A 24,023-nucleotide genomic window follows, 5' to 3' on the forward strand; every position below is an offset into this window, starting at 1 on the left:
CAAGGACCTGTTTTTTACCTTTAATCAACAGAAAACAAAATTACTGCAATCCTACGGCAAAACAAAACTCACCGGAAAAGGAAAGTGCCAAAGTGGTTAACTTCGGAATTCTATACGGTCTGAAAGCACCGCATCAAAAAGTTCAAACAAATCGAATCATATACCTTCCAGCGCGCGACAGTTTCAGATGCGGAGGATCTCCTCTAGCTAGCCTTTGTCATGCCTACATCGGTAGGCAGAAATCTAGGCAACCTACATCAGCGCCTTCTCGCCTTTCTACATGTTCAATACAAGAACGACGGCACGGCCAACCAAGACGATTGATTCGGAAAGGTGAAGATTAGGAACGAGAAGGCAAAAATCCGCCGATTTTGTCTTCGCACTAGTTTCCAGTGCGAGGGACGAAAATGGCAGAAGGTGCAGGAAGAAAAATCGCATGTTTTGCTACGAACGCTTTTCTCTCAGTCGCAGCACAACACAGCGGGTTAGCCAACAGCGGAATGACCCTCGCACAAACACGAACACACATGCATACAGACAGGTAGAGTCGAAATCGTCGAAATGTGCGAACCCGCTGCGGCTGAGCTGCGACGAGGTACGCGGCGGTGCTACCGATGATGAGTAGATCGGTGGAACCGATGGAAGATTTCTCGCGAAAAATTGAAATTCTTTGTGAATTGTGAGATTGGATTTATATTCAGATCATATTGATCCATTGAAACTATATAATGTTGCTTTGACAACCTGCATCTACTTATTCTGTCACTATTTTTACAAAATGCCATATAACGTATAACAATATTGATGTTTCTAGTCATTATTCATGAAACTGCACCGTAATATCCAACACATTTTTGTATTGATCATAAAATGCTGTGTCGGCGCAACTCGAGGTTTTATTGCAGTCATTTACCTTAATTATAACCTGTTTCATCTCTACCTCCTCAAGGTAAGAGCTTGAGTAGTATCCTTATCCTTACAATGATTGGTGTACTCATACACCCTACTAGGTTTGGGTACTGCAATTAATTTTACCAGCTTCGAGTTTTTGATCCGAGTCTAAAAAAGACACTAGGCGAAGATAGCATTGCAAAGTTAATTACACTGAAGTCGCTTTTTACGCGACTATTTTTACGCGGTTTTCGGAATTTACGCGGTTTTCGGAATTTACGCGGATGTGCTCAAAACGTCTATTTTTTCGCGTAGTGTTGAAATCCACATAGTTTTTTTTTACGCGAAATTTTGTTTTTTTTACGCGGTTTTCGGAATTTACGCGGTTTTGATTTACGCGGGACGTATCCTGCGCGTAAAAAGCGACTTGAGTGTACTAGGTAACTACTCTTTCAGTTTCAAGTACCACGCGTACAACACCTACTGTAGCCATGGAGATTGAAAGGAACGCTATGCTTACTGCCTTTGCATCATCATGTGAAGAAGGAAGCAGTGCCCGGCGCACTACGGTTGCAAAGAAGTAAAACTATACTCAAAGGTGACCAAATCGGGAGCTTCGGGAGTTCAATCTGACACCCGTAGTAACAATGAGCATTTGAAGTGATTGAAACAGATCGCTCAATGTGGAACAATGAAGGGCCTGATCTTCCATCTGGAACCATCTTTTTTACAGATGTTTCAAAAATTCCACCAGCAACAGCTTAATATCTTTACAAGCTGGTGCGAGAGGAATTGAATACTGCTGAATCCAACCAGATGTTCTCTAATCACATTTTCGACAAAAAGTCACCCGCTACACTTCAAATATACGCTAAATTGGATCCCAATTCAGCGCATCGAACAGGTAAAGATCTCGGCCTGTTACATGTTGTAAAGTTTACTTTCAAACAGCACATTTCCTTCATTATTGCCAAGGCCTCTAGACAACAACCTGATTATGCGAATGACACGTGACTTCAACAGAATATAATGTTTGGTAGCGATCTACGGGTCACTAGTTCAAGCCTCTCTAGAATAGTGCTCTGTAGTAGGGGTCCCTCACTACAACAATGCAATCTACCGCATCAAAAGTATCCAGCGTCGGTTCGTATGCTACGCTCTTCGAAGGCTTCCGTGGCGTCAACTAATGAGAAACACGCGATACGAGGATCATTGTCAGCTTATTCATATCGACACTCTCGATCTTCGCCAAGAAACAGCACACGCCATGGTTGTGTCGGACACCTTGATATTCAACATCGACTGCCCTGCTATCCTTCGACAAATCAACCTGAATGCAACAACGAGACTACTGCGGAGGCTATCCCTACTAAATCTTCCTTTTCGTCGCACCAACTACAGTGCCAACAGCGCCATCACTGGTTTGTAGCGGTTGTTCAACCGAGTTTCATTAGTGTTCGTTTTTAATTACTCACAACGAGTGTTACGTTCAAGATTTGTGTCTATGTTTCGACGTTTCACCTTTGTTATCTATACCTATAAAGAAGGATTTCTGTCTGTCTGTCTGTCTGTCTGTCTGTCCGTATGTTCGTTATAGAATCGAAAACTACTGAACCAATCAGCATGAAAATATGCATGTAGGGGTTTTTTGGGGCCAGGAAAGGTTTTAGTGATGGTTAGAAACCCCTCCCCCCACTAAGAGGGGGGGCTCCCATACAAATGAAACACAAATTTCTGCATAACTCGACAACTAATCAAGCAAATAGAACAAAATTTGGCATGAGGGTGTTTTCGGTGACTATAATTTATTCTATGGTAAATTGAGACCCCTCCCTTCTTTATAAGAGGAATTATAACTCCTCTCCTCTTTAAAAGGGGGGGCTTCCATACAAATTTCCTCATAACTCGAGAACTAATCAAGCAAATGGAACCAAATTTGGCATGTAAAGGTTTCCGAGGGCAAGAATATTTTCTATAGTAAATTAGGACCTCTCCCCACTTTAAGAGGGGGGGCTCCTCTACTAAAGAAACACAATTTTCCTCATAACTCGAGAAGTAATTAGGCAAATGGAACCAAATTTGGCATGTGGGTGTTTTTGGAGACAAAAATTTTTTCTATGATGAATTAGGACCCCTCCCCGTTTTAGGAGGGGGGGATCCTATACACATGAAATACAAATTTCCTTATAACTGGAGAACTAATCCAGCAAATGGAACAAAATTTGGCATGTGAAAGTTTTCGAGGGCAAGAATATTTTCTATGGTAAATAAGGACCCCTCCCCACACTAAGAGGGGGGGCTCCCATACAAATGAAATACAAATTTCCTCATAACTCGAGAACTAATCAAGCAAATGGAACAAAATTTGGCATGTGGGTGTTTTTAGAGACAAAATTTTTTTCTATGATGAATTGGGACCCCTTCCCACTTTAGGAAGGGGGGCTCCTATACCAATGAAATGCAAATTTCCTCATAACTCGAGAATTAATCAAGCAAATGGAACCACAATTGGCATGTGAAAGTTCTCTAGGGCATGAATATTTTCTATGGTGAATTAGAACCCCTCCCCACTTTAAGAGGGGGGGCTCCTATACAAACGAAATACAAATTTCCTCATAACTCGAGAACTAATCAAGCAAATGGAACCAAATTTGACACGTGGGTGTTTTTGGAGACAAAATTTTTTTCTATGATGAACTGGGACCCCTCCTCACTTTAGGAGGGGGGGCTCCTATACAAATGAAATACAAATTTCCTCATAACTCGAGAGCTAATCAAGCAAATGAAACCAAATTTGGCATGTGAAAGTTTTCTAGGGCATGAATATTTTCTATGGTGAATTAGGACCCCTCCCCACTTTAAGAGGGGGGGGGGCTCCTATACAAACGAAATACAAATTTCCTCATAACTCGAGAACTAATCAAGCAAATGGAACTAAATTTGGCACGTGGGTGTTTTTGGAGACAAAAATTTTTTCTATGATGAATTGGGACCCCTACCCACTTTAGGAGGGGGGCTCCTATACAAATGAAATTCAAATTTCCTTATGACTCGAGAACTAATCAAGCAAATAGAACCAAATTTGGCATGTGGAGGTGCCTGGAGGCAAAAATATTTTCTATGGTGAATTAGGACCCCTCCCAACTTTAAGAGGGGGTGCTTCTACACAAATGAAATACAAATTTCCTCATAATTCGAGAACTAATCAAGCAAATGGAACCATATTTGGCATGTGGGTGTTTTTGGAGGCAACCATTTTTTCTATGATGAATTAGGACCCCTTACCTTTTTAAGAGGGGGGGCTCTCATACAAACGAAATAAAAATTTCTTCATAACTCGAGAACTAATCAAGCAAATGGAACGAAATTTATCATGTGGGTGTTTTTGTAGGCAAGAATATTTTCTATGGATTTCCCCACTTTAAGAGGGGGGGGGCTCCTATACAAATGAAAAACAAATTTCCTCATAACTCGAGAACTAATCAAGCAAATGTAACCAAATTTGACATGTAAGTGGCTTTGGATGCAAGATTTTTTTCTATGGTGAATTGAGACCCCTCTCTTCTTTAGAAAGCGTGTTATGGCCCATCTCCCCTTTAAGAGGGTGGGCTTCCATACAAATGAAATTCAAATTTCCTTATAACTTGAGAACTAATCAAGCAAATGGAACCAAATTTGGCATGTGGGAGATTTCGGAGTCTTGAATTTATTTTACGATAGTTAGAGACCTCTCACCCCTGTGGTAGGGGGATATGGACTCTCATACAAATAAAACAGAAATTTTTGCGAAACTCAAAAACTAATCGAACTCGAGAAATTCTAGAGTCTTCCATAAAACATTAGTCAATACAAGACCACAAAAACTATCTATAGTAACACTAGATCATTCAGGACGAGACGGTCGCGAGTGTTGCCGGTGACCCGCCGTCGGACGCGCCGCCCACTGGGGGACTTGCAAAACTCGAAATTGTAACAAAGATCATCCGAGATTCATGATTTATGTACAACACAGGTTAATTTGTGGCAATACGAAGTTTGTCGGGTCAGCTAGTACTATATAACAAAAGGTTTAGAAATTGGTCGAAAAACACGAAATTGATCCGAGGCCCAGAGGGCCGAATCACATATACCAATCGATAGAGCCCGACGAACTGAGCAATGTCTGTGTGTGCAGCTCATTTTCTATCGCCTGTTTCTCGAGCATGGCTTAACCGATTCGTCCGCTATTACTTTTGTTTGAAAGGTGTTAGGCCATTGCAAATCATTTCCAAAGTTTTTGTCAAACCTTCCCCCCTCACCCCTGGAAATTGGCATAAAAACTCGAGGGGCAAAAAAATAATTTTTAGGATATGAGTTATTTTTTTTTATAAAATCAATTGTATGTGGGCTCTACAGCCTGAAAAACTTGAAACATGAGTGTTCGAGTTGAGTTAACGCTTCTAGCATGAAATAAAAATGGAAATTCAAACAACAGAATTTCCGAAAATCGGCCAAAAAAAATTTTCTTTCGTTTTTGTCTTTTTTTTCGTAGATTTTTGCATAGAAAATAACAACGTATATATTAAAAGCGAGAATAGATTTGGTTTTCACATTTAAACTTTAAATAAAAATGCCTAAAATCCATATTTTTTGCTCGATTAAAAAAATCTCTTTGTTTTTTTTTCGCCCCCCCCCCCCTTCAGTGGCCCAACACCGGAGGGACAAAAACTTTTTTAAATATTTGCAATGGCCTAACTATCTATCTGTTACTGGTTGCAAAATATGATTTGTTCAAAGAAACCACTTTAAAATCATTTCTGCTCAAAAACTCTGCACACGATTCTTTTCATTGCTTTCAAATGTTCTACAAAGTTATTCAGTATGCTAAAATACACTCTGAAGATTTTCGCTCGCTAGGATGCATATGGATGATAACTAACACAACGTTGACTAAAGTTTTTTGAGCCTTGAACATAAACTTAGGTAACACAACGTTAACAAACAGTTGAATTAAGTTCCGAAGACGTGTCGATTGCTTTAAGAGTTTAAAACGCTTAAAAAGCTTTTTTAACTCGGCTATTTCGATTGGAATGATTGATATTATAATACAGTGGGATTTCAAATTTGGCATGGTTCGATTTTGGCATGTCTCGATTTTGGCAACAAAAGTATCCGTTTTTGGCAACCCCAAATATTTCACTTCCAAAAACATGCTTAAATATCAGTTTCCGCATACATGGTTTAAATGACAAAAAAAATATGCCCAAAGTGTGTTCATGCAAAAAAGTTTGTGATTTCGAACAATAATATTTTTATTGCCGGTGGACTACGTCTTACCGCAGGTTACCAAAAACTTATTTGCACCGCACGGATAGCTCTTGGCAAATTTTTTAAAGATAAAATGGTTGCAATCGTTGATTAATAATATGCAGTCATTCTCTAACGCATTTGCATTCAATTTCTTTCATATCAAAAAAGGGTCTCGATTTTGGCACGGTTTCGATTTTGGCAACATAGGTGACACGCATTTGTTGCCAAATTGGAAATCCTACTGTATACAGGTATACCTCCATAGTACGTACCCTCGTTAGTACGTACCCTCGATAATACGTACCCTCCATAATACGTACATTTTGCCTCGATAGTACGTACATTTTCAAGCAATGATTTTTTTTTATTTTCTATATAAAGCAGAAACTTTTTTATGAATATTTATGAGTCAATACAAGCAAATACGTATTCAATAATTCTAAATATTTGAATAATATCAGTTATTTCTGTTATGTAAAAACCATTATTTTAAAATTGAAAACAGTTCCTAAATAGTAAATTGATCAAATATACGTTCTAAATAACAGTTATTTTTTAGCATTCTGATTTTGCAGATTTTTGCTCAGGGAATTAACCTTTTCTGTGATTCACAATCTTTTCAACTGCGATGGGGGGAACAGCAGGCAATGTTATATTCGTTTGATTGCAGATACTGGTGTTCGTCAAATACGTGTAATACGATTACTACCCATAAAAGCGTAACTGTCCCATATGGACAAAAGTGAAGTGTGGAAAAATGAGACTGCAAGCAACTGACTAATCTATACCTACAAAGAAGGATTTCTGTCTGTCTGTCCTGTGTTCCTTATAGAATCAAAAACTACTGAACCAATCGGCGTGAAAATTTGCATGTAGAGGTTTTTGGGGCCAGGAAAGGTTTTAGTGATGGTTAGAGACTCCTCCCCCCACTAAGAGGGGGGGCTCCCATACAAATGAAACACAGATTTCTGCATAACTCGAGAACTAATCAAGCAAATAGAACCAAATTTGGCATGTGGGTGTTTTCGGTGACAAGAATTTATTCTAGGGTAATTTGAGACCCCTCCCCTCTTTATAAGGGGAATTATAACTCCTCTCCCCTTTAAGAGGGGGGGTTTCCATGCAAATTTCCTCATAACTCGAGAACTAATCAAGCAAATGGAACCAAATTTGGCATGTGAAGGTTTTCGAGGGCAAGAAAATTTTCTATGTTGAATTAGGACCCCTCCTCACTTTAAGAGAAGGGGCTCCTGTACAAATGAAATACAAATTTCCTCATAACTCGAGAACTAATCAAGCGAATTGAACCAAATTTGGCATGTGTGTGTTTTTGGAGACAATTTTTTTTCAATGATGAATTGGGACCCCTCCCCACTTTAGGAGGGGGGGTCCTATACAAACGAAATACAAATTTCCTCATAACTCGAGAACTAATCAAGCAAATGGAACCAAATTTGGCATGTGTGTTTTTGAAGACAAAATTTTTTTCTATGATGAATTGGGACCCCTCCCCACTTTAAGAGGGGGGGGCTCCTATACAAACGAAATACAAATTTCCTTATAACTCGAGAGCTAATCCAGCAAATGGAACCAAATTTGGCATGTAGGTGTTTTTGGAGGCAAGAATGTTTTCTATGATGAATAAGAACCTCTCCCCACTTTAGGAGGGGGGGCTCCTATACAAATGAAATACAAATTTCCTCATAACTCGAGAACTAATCAAGCAAATAGAACCAAATTTTGCATGTGGGTGTTTTCGGTGACAAGAATTTATTCTAAGGTAAATTGAGACCCCTCCCCTCTTTATAAGAGGAATTATAACTCCTCTCCCCTTTAAGAGGGGGGACTTCCATACAAATTTCCTCATAACTCGAGAACTAATCAAGCAAATTCAACCAAATTTGGCATGTGAAGGTTTTCGAGAGCAAGAAAATTTTCTATGGTGAATTAGGACCCCTCCCCACTTTAAGAGAAGGGGCTCCTGTACAAATGAAATACAAATTTCCTCATAACTCGAGAACTAATCAAGCGAATTGAACCAAATTTGGCATGTGTGTGTTTTTGGAGACAATTTTTTTTTTCAATGATGAATTGGGACCCCTCCCCACTTTAGGAGGGGGGGTCCTATACAAACGAAATACAAATTTCCTCATAACTCGAGAACTAATCAAGCAAATGGAACCAACTTTGGCATGTGAAGGTTTTCGAGGGCAAGAAAATTTTCTACGGTGAATTAGGACCCCTCCCCACTCTCAGATGGGGGGCTCCTGTACAAATGAAATACAAATTTCCTCCTAACTCGAGAACTAATCAAGCAAATAGAACAACATTTGGCATGTGGGTGTTTTTTTTTGGTGACAAGAATTTATTCTATGTTGAATTGAGACCCCTCCCCTCTTTATAAGAGGAATTATAACTCCTCTCCCCTTTAAGAGGGGGGACTTCCATACAAATTTCCTCATAACTCGAGAACTAATCCAGCAAATGCAACCAAATTTGGCATGTGAAGGTTTTCGAGAGCAAGAAAATTTTCTATGGTGAATTAGGACCCCTCCCCACTTTAAGAGGAGGGGCTCCTGTACAAATGAAATACAAATTTCCTCATAACTCGAGAACTAATCAAGCGAATTGAACCAAATTTGACATGTGTGTGTTTTTGGAGACAATTTTTTTTTCAATGATGAATTGGGACCCCTCCCCACTTTAGGAGGGGGGGTCCTATACAAACGAAATACAAATTTCCTCATAACTCGAGAACTAATCCAGCAAATGGAACCAAATTTGGCGTGTAGGTGTTTTTGGAGGCAAGAATTTTTTCTGTGATGAATTAGGACCTCTTCCCACATTAGGAGGGGGGGCTCCAATACAAATGAAATACAAATTTCCCCATAACTCGAGAACTAATCAAGCAAATAGAACCAAATTCGGCATGTGGAGGTTTTTGGAGGCAAAAATATTTTCTACGGTGAATTAGGATCCTTCCACACTTCAAGAGGGGGGGCTTATACACAAATGAAATACAAATTTCCTCATAATTCGAGAACTAATCAAGCAAATGGAACCATATTTGGCATGTGAGTGTTTTTGGAGGCAACCATTTTTCCCATTATGAATTAGGACTTCTTACCTTTTTAGGAGGGGTGGGGCTCCCATTCAAACGAAATACAAATTTGCTCATAACTTTAGAACTAATCAAGCAAATGGAACCAAATTTGGCATGTGAGAGTTTTAGATGGCAGAATTTTTTTTCTGTGGTGTATTACGACCCCTTTCCCTTTTAAGAGGGTGGGCTCCCATACAAATGAAATACAAATTTCCTTATAATTTGAGTACTAATCAAGCAAATGGAACCAAATTTAGCATGTAGGAGATTTTTGAGTCTTGAATTTATTTTATGATAGAGACCTCTCACCCCTGTGGTAGGGGGATATGGACTCTCATACAAATAAAACAGAAATTTTTGCGAAACTCAAAAACTAATCCAACTCGAGAAATTCGAGACTCTTCCATAAAACATTAATCAATAACAAGACCACAAAAACTATCTATAGTAACACTAGATCATTCAGGACGAGCCGGTCGCGAGTGTTGCCGGTGACCCGCCGTCGGAAGCGCCGCCCACTGGGGGGCTTGCAAAACTCGAGAAGTGACAAAGATCATCCGAGATTCATGATTTATGTACAACACAGGTTAATTTGTGGCAATACGAAGTTTGTCGGGTCAGCTAGTTTATAAATATATATGTTGTGCATCATTATACAAGAATTAGTAATTAGCGCTAGTAATTAAACTATCCATATTAATTTTGTTGTAAAGTTAAACACAAATGCATTTTTTTTTTAATTTCGAAGATTGGTCAGTTAAGTTTTTATTTACAAGCGCAAGTTGCTAAATAAAAGCACGACTGTCCCATAAAGCCGGCGCGGCCGGCTGTTAAACTGCAGGACAGTTACGGGGCTAGTGCAACAATCCGAACATTTCGAACATTTCAGCGTATTTCTTTGATTTTAAGTCACCGCAAAATCACTATCTTCAGGTTTAGTTGAAAAATTTTCGGTGAAATAATGAAACTGATGAATATATCGCGTAACGTTTCAGCCTACTACTCTTCAGCTATCGTCTGACGCATTCTTCTAGTATTTACGCCACATTCATATCAGTTATTCAGCCTTCATCAGTGGGCTGGTTTTCCTTCCGTCCAACTGGCTTGTTGTTGTTACTCGAGTAACAACAACAAGCCAGTTGGACGGAAGGAAAACCAGCCCACTGATGAAGGCTGAATAACTGATATGAATGTGGCGTAAATACTAGAAGAATGCGTCAGACGATAGCTGAAGAGTAGTAGGCTGAAACGTTACGCGATATATTCATCAGTTTCATTATTTCACCGAAAATTTTTCAACTAAACCTGAAGATACATTTCAGCTTATATTGACAACTATGTACCAAACCTTTACCTAGATTTATTCGATACCAAACCTTTACCTAGATTTATTCGAAAATGTGTAAATTTTCAATTTGGGAGAGAATTTTGCAAAAAACTAAATGTTTTTGAATTCCTTTTGCTTTACTTTTCAACTATTTTTTAACATTTGTATTGTTTTTTCTAAAATAATTTTACCAAGATTATTATTTATTTTATAAATAGCTTAGCTTAGGTAGACTGCCCGTAGTTGCACTCCGTGATTGGCCGAACCAGTAAGATTGCATAAAGAACCAATTGAATGGTGCTTGGGAGTAGCATGACATTCTCGTTGTGCAACTTCTACTGATTCAATACTTTAAAAATTTACCAATAATGACGCCAGCCATGACCAAAAGGCTGTACTACATGGGAAAAGGAAGGAATATTAGTCTGATACTTGTTGTTGCTAGAGACCGCGGGAACCACTGCATCTCCACAAGTATCACGGGATAGGATTTATGTTAGTAGGGAAGGTACAGATCAGGGTTCATCTTGGTAGATGATATGATCCAATGAAACAACGCGTCAGCGATTACATTTCATCTCAACTTTTCGCGATCACCATTGCAAATAAATAGTCGTTTAAAAAGCGTGTGCGACGTATTTGGGCCTGAATTCGTTTCGATGATATGAATATTATGCCTTGGACATTTATTTCCGTAAGCAAAACATAAATAGTCCCGCTCGAATCCACTGTGTGGGCGAATAATATTGCATCCATCTTGTTAGATGAGGATGAGGTATCTCGCAAAATTAAGATAACGACATCGAGGTGGTCATCAAAATCACGCGTTCTAATTCGTTTACAAACCAATACATATAAAAATTTGCTGCTCTGCGACCTCGGCCCTTCACCTGAGTCAAATATTATTGTAAATTACAATGTAAACTACTATTCCAAAGTTCAAACTACTGGCTCGTTCTTACAACTGGGTAATTGTCACGGCGCCGAAAAAATTTTGTTGTCAAAGTTTTGCAATGAACGAAACACGAAAGCAAGCGATGCTGATCCCTTGCAATAAAATATTCCGAACTTGGACACCTCAAACCTGAGAATAACAATTTGCTTCAATAATCATTTGAATTAAATTAGGAACATTGACCATTGCGAAACCATTTCAAATTCTTGGCAATTTTAATGAAGACGTAGATAATCACAGATTGCTAACTGATCACAATACCTGACTGCAAAAACCAGGAACAGTGAAACCAATTAACCATTTCTTGAAGCAATTGGTCCCTAAGTTGATAAGCTTTTCCTCTTACCAACGCAAATATGTAGAGATTTAGCGCCCTACACGCTCCCAAGATAATCATTTATTTTATAATATATTAAAATTTGGAAATTTTAGACAATATTTAGCATAATAAAAATAATACATTACATTAAAAATTGTGATTCGATATTACGTACGCTAAACGATGCGCGGATGTACGTACTATCGAGGTATACCTGTACGAAATAAATATATGAATTAGGCCATTGCAAATCATTTCCAAAGTTTTTGTCACCCCCCCCCCCCCCCTCCTTGGAAATTGGCTTGAAAAATCGAGGGGCAAAAAAATAATTTGTAGGATATGAGTTAATTTTTTTTTTATAAAATCAATCGTCTGTGGGCTCTACAGCTTGAAAAACTTGAAAAATGAGTGTATGAGTTGTGTTAACGCTTCTAGCATGAAATAAAAATGGAAATTCAAACAGCGGAATTTCCGAAAATCAGCCGAAAAAATTTTCTTTTGTTTTTGTCTTTTTTCGTAGATTTTTGCATGGAAAATAACAACGCATGTATTAAAAGCAAGAATAGATTTGGTTTTCACGTTTAAAATTTAAATAAAAATTTTAAGAATTTTTATTTAAGGTTTAAACGTGAAAGCCGAATCTATTCTTGCTTTTAATATATACAGCCCGGACTCGATTATCCGGGTGCTCATTTTTATTTTCAGCCCGGATAATCGAATCACCCGCATAATCCCGCATTTTGACTTTTAGGTATCAGAAATGTTTTATTTATTATTGATCTTTCTTCCCAAAAGTCAGAAAAATTCTTTCTTACGACTTTTTCCACTCATGATTTTTTTTGGTACAATATTATTTTTTGTATGTTATGTTTTTCAATATTTAGGTATTATAAATGTTTTTTTATTATTGATCAATCTCCCCTAAAGTCATTAAATTCTTTTTTTTTTGCAATTTTACTGATGATTACAATGATGATGGTGATGATGATTTTTAAGTAAAAGAATTGATTTCATCATCGCAGGATTTATTTTTGTTTTGTTCGCCGATAAAAGGGATATAAGAAAGGAATTTCGTAGCTTTAAGGAGGTGAATCACTGCTTGTCTAGTTGGAATCATCATGTAGCATGAAAACTATTACTTTTGGGTTTAAAATAAATCAACGAAAAAAAATTATTTTTTTTTCACCGGGATAATCGAGTCTAAAAACCCGGATAATCGAATCCCCGGATAATCGAATCCCCGGTTAATCGAATCCCCGGATAATCGAGTCCGACCTGTACGTTATTATTTTCTATGCAAAAATATACGAAAAAAGACAAAAACGAAGGAAAATTTTTTTGGACGATTTTCGGAAATTCCATTGTTTGAATTTCCATTTCTGTTTCGTGCTAGAAGCGTTAAATCAACTCGGAGACTCATTTTTCCAGTTTTTCAGACTGTAGAGCCCACAAACAATTGATTTTATAAAAAGAAATTTGATTCATATCCTGCAAATTATTTTTTTGCTCCCCGATTTCCAAGGGGGGGAATCTTTCTAGTTTTTCTAAAATATTTCAAGATTCGTTATAGTCAGCGGACAACGGAGCTATTCCGGGTTATCTGGGGGTATGTCAAAAACTGATTTTTTTCATCACTTGTATCTTTTTCTGTCATGGAAATTTATTCATATTCATATTTTATCCCAAAATTAGATTTCATTTCCAGTCGATTGGTCGAAAAAGAGCGGAAATTCGATGAGAAACAGCCAAGTTACGGCCATTTTCGTAAAATCACCACTAGTAACATCTATTGCTCTGGCCAGTTTGGGACATGACGCAAACCATGTCAATATGAGCATCAAACGTTAAGGTTTTATGAGCCATTGACACTGGAAGCATTTTCAGGTCCGTAGCGTGCCATGGCAACCCTGTAGCTGGTTCTAGGTACCCCGGCGGAAGTGGTCGTTTCAGGAAATATTCGAAATCATGACAATATGGGCGTCAAACTTCAGGATTTTGAACCCTCGTAAATTTTTAAAGTTTGACATTCATATTGGAATGGTTTTGGTCATGTTTTAAAATGGTCATAAAGGTAAGACATTACTGGCAACATTTCCAGAACTGATTTCACTAAAATGGCCATATCTCGGTTGTTTCTCGTCGGATTTCCGTCCTTTTCGACCAATGGACTGGAAATGACATCTAGTTTTGGAATAAAATATGCAAATTAATAAATTTTCATGATAGAAAAAGATACAGGCGATTAAAAAAATCCGTTTTTGACATACCCCCAGACAACCCGGAATATCTCCGGTGTCCGCTGACTATTGCAAATTTTGAAGTATTTTTGAAAAACTAGGAAAATTTCCCCGTCGAATGCAATTCGTTTCATCTAAAAATGTTCAATTTTGTAAAAGCTTTGGCCGTTTGAATTTCATTAAAATTTTGCCTGTCCCGATCATTTTTGTCTAACCCCTGTACTAGCATTGTAGCATCGTAACTACAACGGATACAGCAAAACTTTATTCAGCAACATTGAAGATGATACATAACTAGTTCTACAAATGTTCCATATGAAACTTTGTCAAATTTTGCACGGCTGAGACGGTACTGTCAAATGAATCAAAATTGGGTCAAAGTGAACGAACCAGCCCTGATAACCAATTGATGACAAATTTAGTCGTTGTTTTCCAAATTCAATCGGTAAGAATTGTTGAAATCACAATCAACTTAACCTCCTACCGCAGGTAAAATAGTCGGGCAATATTTTTTCTCTTATCAGCCAACGAGTAAATACTTTGTAATGACTACAACTTGAAACTACCTGAGTTTTAGCGATTGAACACGAACACGAGTCATGGTTTTACTGCCAATGAGTTTTATCCGAAAAAGATCTCCCAATGTGCCTACCGCGCTTCTTCATCTACACATACTCTTTACGTACACGCTAGCCGTGGTGGTCAATTTCCCTGCAGCAGCGGACAAAATTCGCAGGCGGATGGATGACCGCTGCAGCAGTAGCAACTAGCAACAGCAGAGTGTGCGAAACGGAAACGAACGAAGAAACGTGTGTAAACAAGCGAGAGACGGAGAGTCAATTTAAATCGCTGTCGCTGCTGCGATGCCGATGCCTTCGTCGATTTCGCACAGCAGCAGAGAGGTGAGAGACAAATGTGTTTGTATACCTGCATGCCTTTTGCGACCAACCCTGTCTGCCTGCCTGCCTTCCTGCCGCTTGCTAACTTGCTTGTTTCTGTTTGCCAACATGGCTATGGCAAGTGCGCTGCTGCTGTGTGCGAGAGAACGAATGAGAGTTGAATGCTAGTTATCCTTCTGTGTATGTTTCGCTGCTGCTAAAGTGCGCGAAGTTGGACGAAAGGTATGGGTGTATTGTGCGCGGCACCGCTGCTAAACACCGTCAAACAGCAATCGCTGTTTGCCTGTTTCGTTCTACACCGTCTTCGCGTACATGCGAGAGTCAGCGCCGAAAGGACACCGCTCTCGTGATTCGACGTACGAAACCACCGTAGCGCGATTCGTGTCAGCAGAGCGAAAGGAGCGCGCACGAGAGAAACACACGCGGCGAACGCGAGCGAGTACAAGACGTGTTCGTTGGAAAGTGCAAAACGCATCTTTTTTCATCTTTCCGTAATTTTCGACCGCTTATTTAAATTTCCAGTTTAGTTGTGTTCGAGAAACGTGACGTGAAGGATGTTCGACCAGTAGCGCGAGCAGTGATTGAGCCGGCTCATGAAAAGAAACAGCTAAGGAAAAGCGCAAATCAGAAGGAACACGGCAAGTGGCGGACAAAAGCAACGGAAACAATTAGCCGATTGTGTTTTAAATGTATTTTTTTTTATTTCATCGATGAGGATCATTCGGATCCCTTTGTTCTACCTTGCGCGATTGTGATCGCTAGCGCTCGTGCCATGCTTCGCAGTGGATTTACGAGTATTTAGAATACCAAGTCGACGATTAGTGTGCTGTAAAGAAAGATTTTCCAAAGACCGTGTTACAAGCAACCTGTTAATAGCAGAGTGTATGATATCAGTGCTACCCCTCCTACTGCCCCTTAAGGAGTAAGCCGCCAAGTTTTATCAAACATTTCTGACTAACCCGTAGTGACCATTACTTCAAAGTGAGTTTGTAAAAAAAAAGAACGAGGAGCAAAAAATCCTGTTTGTCTCCAAAGGATTAACCCCACCAGCCAGTGCAGCTTTGTAGTGAAGTGTGTTTTGACGACGTACACCGTCTTTGCAGCTTTGCTAGGTTTTGTGTTCCGGAACGGTGTTTCGGTTGGCTCTCGTCGCGAGGACGTGAGGATTCAGCGAAAAATTTCGCCGCATTATAACCGCTGTGTCCGCCAACAACAAGAGTCAGGAGGCCACAGGCGAGCATTAACCCAAAGCAGTGAAGAAGAAGAAAATTAGTGTAGAGTACCCCTCCCCGGCTCGGAAGGTACCACGCGTCAGCACAAAAAAAACTTTGGAGAAGCGAAAAAGAACACGGGATTTTTTTTTCGGTGTGAATCGGCCGTATCCGCGAAAGACGCGCGAACCCTCGAGAAAATATAACGACGACGAAAAAAAAAGAAAAAATAACGCAGCATCAGTGTGTTTTTGTGCCGGTGTGTGCTTAAGTAAATTGGTGCTCAGTGTCCTCGCGTCGTCCTGGTGCAGTAAGGCCCAGGTCCTCCAGCGTCGTGCTGTCGTTAGATTTGAGCGCGCGTGTTAAGGCTGCTTTCTGCACGGGGACATTCGCATCCCTGCCGCAGAACTCCAGCCCGGTGACACCAGCCCCCATCGTGGACCAGCAGCATCGGCCGCAAAGGCATCGTCCCCACCATCCTTCGGCAGCGCTAGCGCCACCACCAACGCCGCAACCACCACCACCACCACTACCACCGTCGACCGTGTCCTCATCTTCATCTCGAGCACTATCAGCGGCACCAGCTTCCACCCTGCAACTCCAACAGCAACAACAGCAGTCTCCAGCAGCTCGTGCCGGTTGGGATTGTAATTTATGTAAGTGGAAAAAAGTATTCTGTTTCTTCTTTTTTTTTTGTTTTTGTTCGTTTGTGTTTGGTTAGATGATTTGGTCGGTAATTTAGGGAAGGTGAAGTCCTTGCGCTATTCGCGCCAAAGGGGGAAAAGTGCACCCGCGGACATTGTGTCGAATTGTGATAGGGACAGTTTCCAAGTTCTGCTGCGCTGCAGGTTGTGTCGAAACGAAAGCTGGGACCGAGGCCCCCAAGACCCAATGACAGCTTACTTTATTTAAAAACCAAAAATGTATAGAGCCAAACTAAGCTGGAAAGTGCGAAAACGTATCGAAGAAAGTCTTTCGGTGGGTGTGCGGATTTTTTTCTTTTCGGGAAAATTTTATTGGAACACGACTAATCCTTTTTTATGTGCCAAAAGGGTATTAAGTGTGAAGTGTTACTGCGATAGCCTTATTAATCCGAATTTGGAGTTTATAGTCCTCGTCGTATAGCCAACAAGTGTCTGATCTGTGACTAGCAACTTTTTTGAATGAGGCTGTTTAGTTATACATACATATTTCATAATACTAAACATGGTTTAAGTGTATCGTAACATTTGTAGTGTATGGTAACAAACATTACCAAAATGAAACACAAAAATTTAGAATACATATTTTAAAGTGTAAAGCCCCAAAAAGTTTAAAGTTTTCTATTTTATTCTGCTTTATACACGGGAATTCCGTTTTTTTTTGCTACATACAAAGCTTCACAGTTACCGGTTTTTTTTAACAAAGCTGTGGTAATTTGAGAATGGAATTTTTTTGTTATTCTTATAGGTAGTTTAATTGGCTAAGAAAGTTTTCGTTTTCTGTTTTCTACGAATAATCAAAAATTCGATTCGAAAAGCAGGCCTAAAATTTCATTTTGGTTTAATTTGCTACTAATTCGTCGTCAGTATGCATGCATAATCACCTACCTGTTTAAAATATTCGTCAATCTGAATCCCTAGAAGTTTTTCCAATTTCAGAGTTCATAAGGTCATTGCTAATTTTTTTTTCAAGCTCTTGTCACACACCGGTAGCCCCCCCCCCCCCCCCCCCCCCCCTACCGCACCCCCTTTTGATATTGGCTTGAAAACCCAGGGCCAAAAAAATTTATGGTATATAAACCAAACTTGTTTGTGTAACATCAATTGTATGTGGGCTCTACAGCCTACAGCTCATTTAGGCTCATTTTTTCACTCCTTTGAATAAAATATGTTTTTTTTTCTGTATTGATTTGAACAATGGAGTACACTCAAATCACATTTTCGTCCACTATTAGGGGAACGTGAAAAAAAAAATCGGTTGTAAAAAAAGAGAACGTTAATTTGAATTTAAGTTCTAAGTTAAGTTAAGTTCTAATTTTGGTCGTAAAAAGGGAGGGTGTTAACTCAAATTTTGGACGTAAAAAAAGCACGTTATTTCAAATTTTGGATGTAAAAAAAGAGACGGTAACTCAAATTTTGGATGTAAAAAGAGTTAATTAAAATTTCGGTCATAAAAAGAAATCATGTAAAATGAATGACCACAAATAGAGATTCTAGTGTATATATCTATTTTCTCAAAGAAATGAGATGTCTCTGTAGACCCATAATACTCTCGAAGCACAATTAAGACTTTTTCGAAAAAAAATTGCCAGTTATTGCAATACTGCCAAACTGCCACAACTGCTAAATTCGATCCCATAACGTAAAAAGAAACATTTTATACAGATTCAAACGAAATAGTGTTTGCTTCAGTGCGTGACGGATTTTGTCACGTTTTCTTGGTTTAAAAAGACGTGCATTTCGCCGGGATATAATTGATGTTTTTCGCCATATGGAAGCTATTTTCTATGCAGAATCCGTCGACAGGGTGTTAGCTCACGGAAAATAATTGCTTATTGATGTTTTAACCAAATTAACGGGAAATTAGCAGTCATTAACTTTTCATCGGAAAGCCCTATTACGGAAGCACTTTTTGGGCACCAAACAGGGGTTCTGTATTTAAAAAATGTATTCACTGCATTCTTGTTGCTAATCTGAACACAGCGAATATGATTTTATGAACAGAATTTTTGTTTCAAACAAAAATATTGCTTTTAAAATGTATAAAATTAATGACTCTTTTCACCTTAGCACGAATCAGTGCAGAATCACCGGGCAAAATCATTCCATTTTTTTTACTTTGAGATGCTATCGCACCAAAGATGATAGAAATATCAATTTGGCTTTATTTTAGAGCGAGACGTATGGCATCATTGGGGTATAATTTGGGTTGAACACACTTTCCTATACTCTACATAGAAATCAATATCTCTGTATTCCGCTAAGCTAGATTCAATCTTTCACTACGAACGCACGGGTAGCAGAAAATCCTTTCAAAAAATCAACAGACGCCATTTTTCAAAACTACAGTTTTTTCATGGACAATGGAACTAACGCAAGAGTCGCGTTTGATTGTTTGAGTTTTTATCTCAAAGCTCGTTTTTTTTGTAGTTTTGACTGAATGAGGAACAGTTTACTCTAGTACCGTGCAAGCACAGTTTTCAAAACAGTGCCTAATTCTGAACAGTTGCAAATTTTTCTTAAATATTGACAAAACTCTAGCTTTTTAAACCATTTTAAGTGATTAAATTGTTTAAATAGCTAGAATTTTGACAATATTTATGGAAAATCTGCAACTGTTCGGAATTAGGCACTGTTTTGAATATGGTGCTTGCATGGTACTAGAAATAGAATAAAACATTTTTTATTGTAGTAAACAAATTCCCTGTCAAAATATCGATATTATTGCAGCGAAATCTGGGGTTATTGAATTTATTCTATCTATTTACGATGAGAAAATGTGGTCAAATACTCATTTGACCAAAATTGATAAAAACCCTTGCGCACAATGAACAAATTAGATACTTGGAATTCTCATAGAATTATCTATCTTCAATGACCTAAGCCAAGCAAAGCAAAGCCTAGGTGCTACATTCCGTTATCGAAACTTGACCTTCTGTTTTTATACGACAGACTTCGCAACCAGCTGTTAAAGTACAGGACAATTGCAGGGCCGGTTGCAAAAATCCTATTGGCTCTAACAGTCTTTCCCAGTCGAGATTCAAACATACGACGACTAGTTTATTAGGCCAGCATAATACCTCGAAGCCAGCTGGGAAGCTTCTTCAATTACCATCGTGCAATGTTTTACTTCAGTAAAAAAAATTCTTCCGCGATTTTTCATTTAGAGTAACATATTTTAGATTTTAAAAAGACGTAACTTTTTTATATATAAATCGAAAAAACAAATACTGACAGAGTTTTGAAAGGCGCAAATAAGCTATCGAAAAATAAAACATTGAAGCCGCTCTTCAGGCGGTTTTTACGCGACTGTTTTTATGTGAATTTTGGAATTTACTCGGGTTTCTTGCGTGTGATTTTTGGAATTTACACGGATATGCTCTGCGCGTTTATTTTAACGCGTAGTTTTTACACGTAATGCACTAGTTTTTTACGCAAATTTTAAAATTTATACGATTTTTACGCGAATTTTGAAATTTATGTGGTAATTAATGCGATTTTGATTTACGCGAAACGTATCCTTCGCACTTGAGTGTACAACTAAACAAACGCCCAGTTAAGTTACAATCTGTTCTGATCAATTTCTATCTTTCCTATGAAGCAATCCTATTCCTGTATCCAAAACTAACGTTTTGGTATAAAACTGAAGTAGATAATTTATGTTACTTTTGAGGCTTAAGGTTTACTCTCGCGTATTATGATCGTGATTTTGGATGAAAAAGATTCGAAGTTTAAAAAAAAAACACCGACGCTTCTTTAAAGAACAAAATCTTGATGATTCATTGCTAGTCGTCAATTGTACAGATCACGATTACGTGCATTTGAAAATTATTCGCAAATTAAATCGACTTAAGCTGTTTTCTATCACAGATCGATTACAGCGGAGCCATTAAATCGGAAGAGAGGTCCTTTCGAAAAGTAATAGAATTGTGTAATATGAATAATCGAACTTCCCTTATAAAATATATTGCAACACACGTGAAACCTATTTGTACATGTTTGTGGAAGGCATGTTTCCACCATTATTTGAATCAAAGCTATTATTTTTCTAATTCGGACTTGATGTGCCTGGAAAGACTTTTTTTTCTAAATGGATGCGCGTCGAGTTTCGATAAAAAAGGGTCAAGTTCTAAAGGACGTTGATACTCATAGCTTTTTGTTTTTTTTTTTGCCGGGGGCCCAAATGACTTTACACGCGTTATTGTCTAATAGTTTTTAAAATAAAATATTTTCAAATTGTAAATCACTTGTTTCTGTAGCAAATTTTAATAGTTTGGTGGTCTTTATTAGAGCATTCGTCGAACTAGTCATCCCTACTGTTTCCAAACGAATAGCATTTTGGACACATTGTTGCTGTCCCTCTACTGCGACACTCATATTGGCACATTTCTTGATCTTAAAAATCTACTGCAAATGTTGAAAAAATCACGCAACTCTTTATTTGCTCTTAGTAGCTGCATCTTACCATTTGCATTAACATAAACTAAAAGGATCAACTACAGCCAGTCGTTTGGTATTAATATACATCAATCATTTTTTGTTTGTTTAATTGGAAGAAGTGGAAATTTTCGATATGTAGACCAAGACATGTTGGGTTGTGCAATGCCAGGTGGGACTCGACTCCACGTCTCTCGATTGCCAGTCAAGTGTGTTATATTTACACTAGTTTTGTTTTATTCTTCCAATTCTATCATTCCACACACGCACCGAATACTTCCTCGGCGACGCGACGATATTGTTCGCTCTTTGTGTGTCTGCTCTTTGTTTCTACCGTAGAGAAGATAGACAGTTATCTACTCGGTCAGTGCGATCGAAACAGGCAATACGTTGCCGTCGGTCGCTCCAGCAGATCAACGAATAAAATATGATTGCATTTAGGCGAAGACCCCATTACTAACAAGACTGGCATCTCTGTTATTTTTTCATATAAACGTCGAGCGTCAGTATCAGCGGTGCTTCTTTTAGCGAAGGTGGTAAATTTTGCAAAAGTGTTAGCAAGCTCTCCAAAATTCTGTATTGGTGTTTGTTCGGCTATGTTGGCATGGGTGTATGAATACTAGTACTCACTCACACAGATGCATTCAGGGACTACCTTGGCCGGTAGAGCGAGCTACCATCAGTGTCTCCCGAACATTGGCAGAGCTGCCAGTTTTCTTGTTATAGAGGTCTTCGATTTAAGTTAGCCGAAAGCAATATTTCGTCGAACAGATTTTCTAGATCGTCACCTCACAAATCTCGATTTAAATAGGTCTAAAAGGTTGATTCTGATGCGATGAACATCATTATCGAACAACTACGTGATGTCACAGTAAGTTCACCGTGCATCAAATTCTTTTTTTACACGGGGGATGCATCCCGTATAAAAAAACCGTGCAAAAAAATCCGTATAAAAACAATCCGTGCAAAGAAAGAATTGGGTGTATTTACTTTGACAAGCGATTGGTCGTAGTTTAGATTCTTAGAAAAATCAGGCCGTTGAGTTACTTTAGTATAGTTACATTACGTTTTGTTACTTTAGTATAAGTTTATTCGCAGTCTACGCCATATCCTCTCTTTGCGCTGATCTCTGGTTTACCGAGAATTAAGCTGACTATAAGAATGGTACTGGCTCGAGGCTCGTAATGAAGTCTCTGATCCAAAGGGCCAACTATAATTTATTTCCGCATTTCCTGAATCTCCTGACGAGCTAGATTGGTATTGAAAAGTAGTAAACACTAATTGCTTGAGGACTAATATTTTGATACATGATACTAGCCCAGTCAAAGTTGAAACTTTTCCTTTGAAGGTCATTAGTGCTGGCCACGTCCATCTTTACCGTAAGTTAAATAGATTGGAAACAAATAGCTGGACGATATTATAATAGATCAAAATATCGGTCGCTTGGCAGGGATAATGTCCATGTAGCAAAGAATGGCTTACAAAATGCATGGATGAAATTAAACGAATTAATAACCTTAGTGTTATTAACGAATTAGTGACTTTGACTGATTTTTCAATTTAGTGCCATTTCAAAGGAACGCAAATAGCGTTAATTTGTGGTCGTAAGAGTAAAGAATGAAGTGAAAACTCTAAAAATGTAATAATCATTATTTATCTAGGTTTTTTCTGTATTCCGCACTTAATTTTCTTTTCAGCAATGATATTAAGCTACTCAATTCATATTCAAAGATTGATATGAGTAAGACTAATTCAATACAATTTGCTTCATTGTACGGTAACTTCTGGCAATTCTAGCTACAACAGAAACAATCATTCGCCTTTAGTTTATTTCAATTAATATAACACCGCAAATAGAAATTCTTTCGTTATCCCATTGTTGTGAAGCAAAACTCGAATATTGGGTTATATTGTTGCATAACCATATCGATAACTAAACCAATAGATAATGATAATTTATTTAAATGAATACGATCTCGTGAAAATGTCATGCGAGGACACTTTCTTGGTAACCTACCACCATGAAGCAAACTTAAATATTAGATCAATTCCTCACGACGACAACAATAGCGAAAGCTATCGTTCGCCGGTAATCCCGTGCAAATTAAACGACTTATCAAGGTTTCGCTAAAACTAGTCATACAAAGTGTCTGACCATGAATCAACCTTGAGTCGTTGAAAACCTTCTTCCAAACTTTGTTTAACAATAATAACAACTTGCTAGATCCAGTTGTTTTTGCGCATGCAATTTCTGGCCACGCGGACGCCGTGACACGAGCTCAAGTTTAGTTATTTTCTCATGAACTGAATATGGCTACAAAAACTGTTCACCGTTTTTAACTAGCGGTATTTGAAACGATTTCGCTAAAATGTTTTGAAGATGCCTTCTTTCATAAGGCCAATTCGGGTATGCTTGCAAATTGCCATCATTCATGGGTCACCGTATTTACTAGATTGATTCATTAGGCCGTATGAATAAAACAGTTTGCTTTGCTTTTCCCGTTTAAAACGCATGGGAGCATTTGCTCTAACTGTTTTATTCATACGGCCTATTATATCTGAAAAACAATCTTGCAGAATGCATTCCGTAGACAGCTAATCAATATTAGCTTAAAAGGTAATTGAAGCAACCCAGAAAGGTCAGCCTCGTGTGA

General features: G+C 38.4%; 1 protein-coding gene across 1 annotated transcript in view; it reads left to right on the forward strand.

The window, feature by feature from the left end:
* The window catches only part of LOC128745597 (arp2/3 complex-activating protein rickA-like), a 106,752-nt gene extending 89,609 nt beyond the window's left edge, over nucleotides 1-17,143 (forward strand). The window contains exons 3-4 of the mRNA XM_053842674.1: nucleotides 16,638-16,887; nucleotides 16,953-17,143. Of these exons, the coding sequence (XP_053698649.1) occupies nucleotides 16,638-16,887; nucleotides 16,953-17,143 (441 nt within the window). The remainder of the gene's footprint in view (nucleotides 1-16,637; nucleotides 16,888-16,952) is intronic.
* Nucleotides 17,144-24,023: the final 6,880 nt, after the last annotated feature.

Source organism: Sabethes cyaneus, chromosome 1 (assembly GCF_943734655.1).
Source record: "Sabethes cyaneus chromosome 1, idSabCyanKW18_F2, whole genome shotgun sequence".
NCBI lineage: Eukaryota > Metazoa > Arthropoda > Insecta > Diptera > Culicidae > Sabethes > Sabethes cyaneus.